General features: G+C 36.6%; 1 protein-coding gene across 1 annotated transcript in view; it reads right to left on the reverse strand.

Moving 5' to 3' along the window:
• The window catches only part of IBTK (inhibitor of Bruton agammaglobulinemia tyrosine kinase), a gene marked incomplete at both ends in the record, with an annotated part of 21,882 nt that extends 14,146 nt beyond the window's left edge, over nucleotides 1-7,736 (reverse strand). The window contains 5 exons of the mRNA XM_009875599.1: nucleotides 22-108; nucleotides 1,734-2,330; nucleotides 3,162-3,339; nucleotides 5,053-5,230; nucleotides 7,613-7,736. Of these exons, the coding sequence (XP_009873901.1) occupies nucleotides 22-108; nucleotides 1,734-2,330; nucleotides 3,162-3,339; nucleotides 5,053-5,230; nucleotides 7,613-7,736 (1,164 nt within the window). The remainder of the gene's footprint in view (nucleotides 1-21; nucleotides 109-1,733; nucleotides 2,331-3,161; nucleotides 3,340-5,052; nucleotides 5,231-7,612) is intronic.
• Between the last annotated feature and the right edge of the window lie 1,027 nt (nucleotides 7,737-8,763).

Here is an 8,763-nt window from a genome sequence, read left to right on the forward strand (position 1 = left end):
AGCTTAATTTAAAAAGTTTACCATTTCTTCTGATTTAACTTTGGTTTGTTCCCATTCTTCTTGTTGACAACATTAATTTTTCCATTTTCTAATCTGACTCCATCCAACCTGCAAATTATTAACATAAGTAAGTAATAGAATGAGTGATACGGTTCAAACCATTAGGAGTAGTTTCACAAAGTAACAGCACTTCAGTGGGCTCATATTATGAATACAAAAAAAAGGATCAAAATCATTCATTACAAGAAATTAGTTGTTACTTAGAATCGTAGAATCAAAGAACAGTTTTGGCTGGAACAGACCTTCAGGATCATTGAGTCCAACCTTTTCCTAGCCCTACGAACACCAGTAAACCATGTCCTTCAACAAAAATCTACCCTTCTCTTAAAGATCTCCACGGATGGTGACTGCCTGACAATTCTTCCTAACATCCAACCTAAACTTCCCCTGGCACAACTTAAGACCACTTGCCCTCATCCTATCACTCAAGACCAGGAAGCACAGACCAACCCCCATCTCTCTACAACCTCCTTCCAAGTATTTCTAGAGAGCGATAAGGTCTCCCCCCAGTCTCCTCTTCTCCAGGCTAAACAGCCCCAGATCCCTCAGTTGTTCCTTGAAAGCCTTCACTGTATATGTAAAATGTAACTGACAGTCTTTCCACGTTTTAGCTATCTTATTATCTTAGTTGAAAACTACGCTATAGGTAAGGCCAAAATCTAAGACTACAGGGTCAAAAAAATCTAAGAATTATATATGTACAGCAATCAGTCATTAATCCAAGTAAAGACATCGGTTTGGAAGAGATTCATGTTTCAGCACAGGCTTCTTTAACACCCTAATTCATCAAGGAGGCTTGTGAATGGGATAGTAAAGACAAAGGAGCACTGCTGGTGGATTACAAAGCAAATCACTTTCAAAAAGGAAGTGCTTGAACATGAAAATTTTAGCAGCAGCATCGTATCACTCAAATAGAGTGAAAAGCTCATTCCCTCCTTTGAAAGGAAAAGACAAATGCAGGAAAAAACCCAACCCAAATGAGTAATACAGTTCTATAGAGATGTTCGGTCTTGATTTCATTAGCTTCATCACATAACATTAAAAAAACATCAGTTAAACACAAATTTAACTTTGTTTTGTGCTGTTTTATGCTAAGCATGTTCACTGTCTACGGACAAGCTGGCAGACTACAGATCACAGCACAGAAATCCATCAATCCAAAACTCAATTTGACCAGCTGCCTCTAACAAAACAAGTATTGATGTTCTATGACAGTCACTCTGGAAAGTCAGATGATACACATCAGATGTCAAGTCTCTGAGAGCTCACGCCTTACACAATATACAGCAAAGATGTTTTAAATACAAATGTCCAAGAGGTTCTAGGATGCAATAAGAGCCAACAGCACATTTCCTTCACACAGCAGCCTGTGGAAAAATGCTGCTTTAAGAACATAATCATGCTACAGAAATCTGCTTCGAATGTCATTCAGAAAAGTCATACACGCCTTCTCTTAGCGAAGAGCATCAGAACAAACTGATGTTGCTTTAAAGAGCTGGCACTGTGTGTGCTATGAACTTTTACACCTACAAGCAATAAAACAAACAAACAAAAAAGCAAGCATATCAACCCCAACTAGCATTTGACTTGAATAACAACTAAAGTTAGATCAGCTTTCTTAAAAACACTCCACTTGAGAGCTTGCTAGAATAAGTGCATTTCCTTTCACCTACCTTCCACTTAAATTGCTGAGTCCAAACTTCTTTGCAGCACTTTGCAACATTTTTATGAGGTTAACTTCTTCAGCAACAGCTTTGCCTTTTTTAGATTTGCTCTTCTGTTTTTCATTTATAACTTGCACTTGATTATTTCTATAAATCTCAAATGCAGACTTTCCATTGACATTTTCATCAAAACTCATTTTGCTCAGATTAGAAATCAAAGTATCTTGATATTCTTCCGATTTTCCTTTTTGCAGGATTTTTGGTTTAAAACCATGAGTCAAGAGATCACAAGTGTCAGTGTATATGAACTGCAGAAGGTATGCAAAGAGATCCGGATGAACTTTCTCTACTACGTAAAGATCGCATCCAACAGCATCTTCGTCTTTACGGTAGATGTCTGGAGTGTCTAGCTGGTTGTCACTGGAAACAAACAGCTTCTTGAAGAACTCAGAGCGCACAGCCAAGATGTATTTGTGCACGGGGTAAGTTCTTGTGCCAATCTGAAAAGTCACATCATGGATGTTGTCCATTTCATCCGTTTCAAGTAACAGTTTGCCAAAATCTTCTCCAAAACTTGATACTGACACACTCGGTATTTCATAGAGACTAGAAAAAAATGAAAAGCAAAAAAACCACCAAAACTAAAACCTCTACTATTTACAAGCCCCATAAAATTTTACATAGCATGTTTACTGAAGAGTGTGAGGTTGTTTCCATTTGGTTTGTTTGCATTTTTTCTTACACTGCTGGACTATTCAACACTTCATCTTATTCTTTACAAATAGAACTAATAATATGGTATTTAGACAACTAAGCCACATATGCAGGATGTGTCTAGCTTCAGAATATATTATTTTCATTTCATAATGTAGCCAGTAAATATGTATTATCAGAATTATCCTATCTTAATCTCATTTTTCCAACAAGAAAACACAAAAGTATTTGCTCTATTTCATATTACAATCCAAAGCAGTATCAAACAAGAAAAGGTGGTATTTACATATTTATTAAATATTTTGAAAACTGTTACAAGAGCATGAACATGGTTCAGTACTCTACTTGCTCATTTGACTTTAAACACTTTTTTTCCAAATAAAGATCCACTTCTCACTTTTATTTAGAAGTGATTATTGGGTGATTACTGTAGGGGTGAATTTCTACAACATTTAAAGCTCAGCATGTGTTAAGAAACACATTACAGATGCTTGCCTTAAACACTTTAGATAAAATATCAATGCTATGTAATTACGCAAATACATAAACTGAGATCTTTGGGTAACTTCCAACACAGCTGTTCACTAACAAGTGCTATTCTCTTGCAGCATGGATAATCCCATTTACTCTGACTTCTGTATAAGCCAAAAAATTATTCTGAAAAGCAGAATGATTTGATTGCAATCACACACAAAATTACAGTTGATGATATTTTAAATATACCTTGTTTTAGGATCTGACTGTAAAACAGCAAAGTTGCACCCATTAGGATCAGTAGCAATACTAACAGCTCGGTGGACAAAAGTAAGCTTCTGAAGTCGTATTCTTTCATAGACGCTGTTTGTATCATGCTCACAAGACATGTCACACGAAGAATTCTGAAGATTTGATACAAGCTCTGCTGGAAAAAAAAAGATTGGGAAAAAAACACAAAAGGGTCCACCTAATTAAAATGCAACTGACAGAACAAAAAGGCAAGGCTTATGACTGAATAAGGCTAAATTGTGTTGGAGATTGCAGCTCACTGTAAGATGCTTTAAGAATAAGACTTTACATTACACATATAACATTTTTCGTTCACAACTCCTTGTGGAAGTGTTTTGCCGCTTCTTTGTGTAAGGGAAAACATCCCATCTAACATTCAATGCAACCTCTTGCGAAAGGAAAGCTGCGCATCAGTGTACGGCAATGCAAGGTTGTTTTCCTGTCCTATCAATTGCAGCAGATAGAATGTGAAGTCTGAAGGCAATTGCATTGTATCTGCTTAAATTATACCCAAACTAAAAAAATGCTATTGAAAAATATGCAATATTCTACAAATATTGGATCAATTGCAACAGATACAATGTAATTGCCTTCAGACTTCACATTCTATCTGCTTAAATTATACCCAAACTAAAAAAATGCTATTGAAAAATATGCAATATTCTACAAATATTGGACTATTTTTCAAGAACTGGATAACAGAATATGTGCATGCCGTTTGCCACATTCATTAAAACCTTGCAAAAAAACGAGAAACTCTCATTCATCACAAATCAGTGATGAACATCAACTAGACATTCAACTAGTCAAGAGGTCTGGGTTGTGAAGTTGCCTTCAAGATACTAAAACTACAAAAAGAACAGCAATAAGCATAAAGAAGAGACTGCCTACAGGCATATCAACACCAGGATAAAGGGAGTGAAAAGGAGATGCATTTGGGGCCTCTGTAATGAGCCCCTAAATGATGTGATGTGAAGTCTAAAAGAACGTAGCAACAGAGTAAAACTAGTATGCAATTCTGGATTGAGCAACAGAGGAAAAGATTGTGCTGTGAAAAATGCAGAAACGGACTGATAAAACTTAAGATGGAATCTCAGTATCAAAGGAAGTAGAACTGCAACATAAAGCTATAAACTTCAAATATATCCCTGACTGAAAGTAAACTCTTCTCTATCCACAGAGTTTTAAGACTCTTATATGAACAGAGGTAATAGTTTCAATTAAAATCTCACCCTATCGTAGACAGGTGTCTTCCTCACGGAAAAACAATGTCAGGATCTACTCTCAGCAATATGAGTCAAGCTACTAAGGCAGAATTTTTTCTGGACCCTGTATTATGCCCAGATAAGCATCTGGGAAACACAATGTTTCACAGGCTTAGCAGTGCAAGAAAGCTCACGCTCCTCCTTTCGTTCAATGCTGTCTCTTAGGACTTGACATGTAATATGTGAGAAGAGCATTACACTGGACCCTTGTGCTACTATTACTGTTCAGGAGTACTTTTCTTCCTGGAAATCTCCACCTGAAGGTTAACTGAAGGCTGCAAAGTAAGTAAATCTTAGGATCACTGAGGAAAGAGAACACAGAATCATTGAATAGTTTGTGTTGGAAGGGACCTCCAAAGATCATCTAGTCCAACGTGCCTGCAATGAGTAGGGCCATCTTCAATTAGACGTTTGTCATGGATATGCATGTATGGTACTGGTCATCGTACTGTAGTGGTCAATGCCCATCAGTCACAGAGGAAAGAACCAACTCACAACATAATACTGTTAGAAATTGCAAAATTACAATTAAATGTTTACATTGATTTGAAGTACTTAAAAGCCATTAAGAAATCACAGCTAACCTTTCTTTTCTGAGATTTTTTTCCCTTCTTCCAGCCACTCCCCTGTAAAGGCTTCACCATCCTGTGTGACAAACATTATTTCATTCCCATTTAAAGCAACATCAGACATGAAGACTTGCCGGCCATACACCCAGCGACACTGCTTCATGGAGTTGTTAGATGACTTCCAGCAAAACACCTGTAATTTTTCCAGAGAAAGGGGAAATCTTCATATCCAATAAAAGCAGGTATATACTACACAATACTTTTTTAAATTACAAGGATATGCCATCTCAAAGTTCATATAAAAAGAGAAAGACATTCTTCAACGTTACAAACTAAAGTGTTCTGAGCATCTATTACAAAGAACTCACAACTAAAACATAGAAAATCTGTCATGATATCAAGATCCATTTGCCCATGAAGGGCATTTGAAAAACTTCTCTGAATATTCAAACATCTTCACAGAAGTGAGGTACAGGACAGATTTTACTGACATTTCACCAAGGACAGCAAAAGGCTTTGTCAAGTCAAGAGTTATCAAGTCTAAAAACAAGATCAATCTAGTTCTTAATTTACGGATTTGGCCAACTGGTTTGTATATAAATCAGACAGAATTCAAAGCTAACACACAAAAATTTAAACCATTTCCTGTTCATTGTTTGACAAAAATCTCAAGCTTCTCTGTACCAGCCAAGGTTTTGCAATGGAGATCATGAGCCATCACAAGCTTCAAAATATTCAACAAAAATGTGAAGGACTGCGTGCACAGCAGGACCCCAACAAAGTATACCCTAGATGTCTGGAAGAAGCAAGCATGAAGCAACAATGCCACACAAGGTAAAGCCCAGATGTGGCATTAGTGGTGCTGAAGTTGGGCTTTTGTCTTCTTCCATTCTTCATCCAGTGTTCAGCTGTGGGGTCAATCTTGTTTAATATGTTTAAGAGTGATCTGGATGAGGGGATCAAGAGCACCCTCGGTAGGTTTACAGATAACATCAAGTTGGGTGGGAGTGTTGATCTGCCCAGGTCTGTTAATATCTACATAAGCAGAGGACAAAAGAATTTGCGTAACCTATTTCCCTTCCCTTCTCCTGAACCATACAGAATCATAGAATGGTTCGGGTTGGAAGGGACCTCTGGAGGTTTATCTAGTCCAATCCCCTCTCAAGCAGGGCCACTCAGAGCCAGTTGCCTCAGACCATGTCCAGACAGCTTTGAGTATCTCCGAGGATGAAGACTCCACCACAACCAGTGCTCAATCATCCTCACAATGAAAAAGCACTTCCTGACACTCAGACAGAGCCTCCTTTATTCCAGTTTGTGCCCATTGCCTCTGGTTCTGTCACTGGGTATCACTAAAAAGAACCTGGTTCCATCTTTACATCTTCCCTTCAAGTACACATACACATTGGTAAGACTCCCTTCAAGCCTTCTCTTTTCTAGGCTGAACAGTATTCTCTTAAATACAGTACAATCAAGCCAGACCAGGAAGCACTGATTCAGGAAACGGAAGTATGAAGATCCCATCACTCTCATTACTCAAAAATTTATAATGCCTGAAAGCACTGAAGATCCCAGCATTTGCCAGTATTCAGCGTGAAAAAATACATGAAATGTAGGTTGGCACGGTTTCACTGATTAAGGAAGATAAAGTTGTTTCTTACTGCTAAAGCAGTGCCCTAAAGATGTTGAAGGGGCGTGTCCAATACTATAGATGCTAGAGGTTAAACCTGACATGAACAATTTCTGAAATGGAAGTCTATAATCTCTGAGACACTTAATGATGTAATAAACAGACAAGATCATTCCAAAATATAATTCAGACAAACGCAAGGAAAGAATAGGAAATACCCACACTGCTAACTATTTCGACATACAAGCTCAGGTTTTAACATTCTTTAAGAAGCCAGCTTTTAAGTAGCAAAATCTTTTCGTAAACACCACTAGGTGGCACTGAACGTTTAGATGTCCCAGTGAGCACATCTAGAAAAGGCTGGGGTTTTGGAGGGTCCTATAAACCGTTAACTCTGTGAAAGAATAAGGGAAGAAAATACCTTCACAGTATTCCAGTGCTAAGACAACACAGTGTATACACTTAACTATAAATACTAAACCATTCACCAGGTTTAGTTGCAACTTTTCAACAACAAAAGGGACATCTCATCTACAGAACAGCTGCTTTTCAGCAAAGGCTTTAACACCAGAAACAACTTCTGAGATTATTTCTGGAGGGTGTAAAGGTGACTGGGTAGGTGGGGTGAGAGGAGAGAGAGGGGAAAAAACAAAACCAAAACAGACTATATACACTATATAACCACTCATGCACATGAAAACAAAGGAGTTCACACCTTCACTGAAAAGCCATTAGATGTTCACAGATTTTAAAATAAACTACAGTACATTACTTCAGCAGTCTCCCTATTGCTCTATTTAAAAAAAAAAACAAACTATCACTAACAGCTCTACAGAAATCAATTAGGTATTTTCTATGCATGACTTTGTCCTGTTTTATGTTTAAAGTTTGATTAATCAGTATGCAGCCTACTACATAACGATGATTTCTACGGACACAACTTACTCTTCCAGCTTCATCTAGTGCTAGAATGCAAATCTTCTGACCCCCATTTTCTTTAAGATGCTGGGTATCTACTTTATATTCCAAATATCCTCCATTAACAAGAACTTTTTTAAGGTTCAGCTGTCTGAAAAAAAACACAAAAGCTTAAATTAGTATTTCACTGTTGTGTACTTCTGTTGCTTCTATGACAGAATTACCTTTTCCATTTAGAGAAACAGTAAAAAGATATAGTTGAGGTAGTGACACTGAAAATTTACTTTGGTTTAGTTTCTTGACTCTGGTATTACTAACATAACTGATAATAAAATACTATTGCTAGATTGCGCTTTTTGCTTTGCTTTTAAGTATGTTACATTGTATCCACAGGTTCTTCAAAAAATTCCGTAAATGAAAAAAAGAATATGATTTATCTTTGATCTTCAGTATTACAAAAATTATAGTTGTATAATTTCACTTAGTTGTTTGTATAAAAAAACAACTATCCTATCTCAGTAGGCTGTTTCTCCAGTTTTTGGTGGGTTTTGGTTTTTACCTGATCAAAACCATGCACATTATCTCTTTTCAGTTTCTTAGTACAAGAGCACAGTATTAAGCTTCTCCAAGTGCCAGCACCTTCACTTACTTACAACCATGTAGAAAATGAAGGATGAAACAATATGTTATAGCTTGATTATATACATATATGTATACATTACATAAATACTATTAGAATTTGAAGTGAAGCTGAAAAGCTAAGTGGGAGTTGGGCAAAAATGCTAATTACCGCTTCTAATCTGCTACTGCAAATTGCGTAAGAGAGAATGGGATCAAATAGTTTCTGAAATTTACAAGCTATAGGCCCAGTTTTTTCAAACAGATTTTACATCTAGGTTCTAGTATATGGACCAGATGATGTCAAAAGGTCCCCCTTGTTACCTGCATTATCCTTTATAATATACTATATCCATACATTAATCATGAAATTCAGACATCAAATTATTGATTCAAAATCATAACAACATGGAATAGTAGATCTTCAATGTCTCCACCAAGATGCATTTACATAGATTCAGGCTAACAGAGGAACAAAAAATACCAGTTACAATACTTTAAATACTAAATTAATATTTTATAATATAGTAATATATTTATATGTGTAATTATATGTTTAT

The sequence above is a fragment of the Apaloderma vittatum genome, unplaced genomic scaffold (genome assembly GCF_000703405.1).
Source record: "Apaloderma vittatum isolate BGI_N311 unplaced genomic scaffold, ASM70340v1 scaffold18998, whole genome shotgun sequence".
NCBI classification, from domain to species: domain Eukaryota; kingdom Metazoa; phylum Chordata; class Aves; order Trogoniformes; family Trogonidae; genus Apaloderma; species Apaloderma vittatum.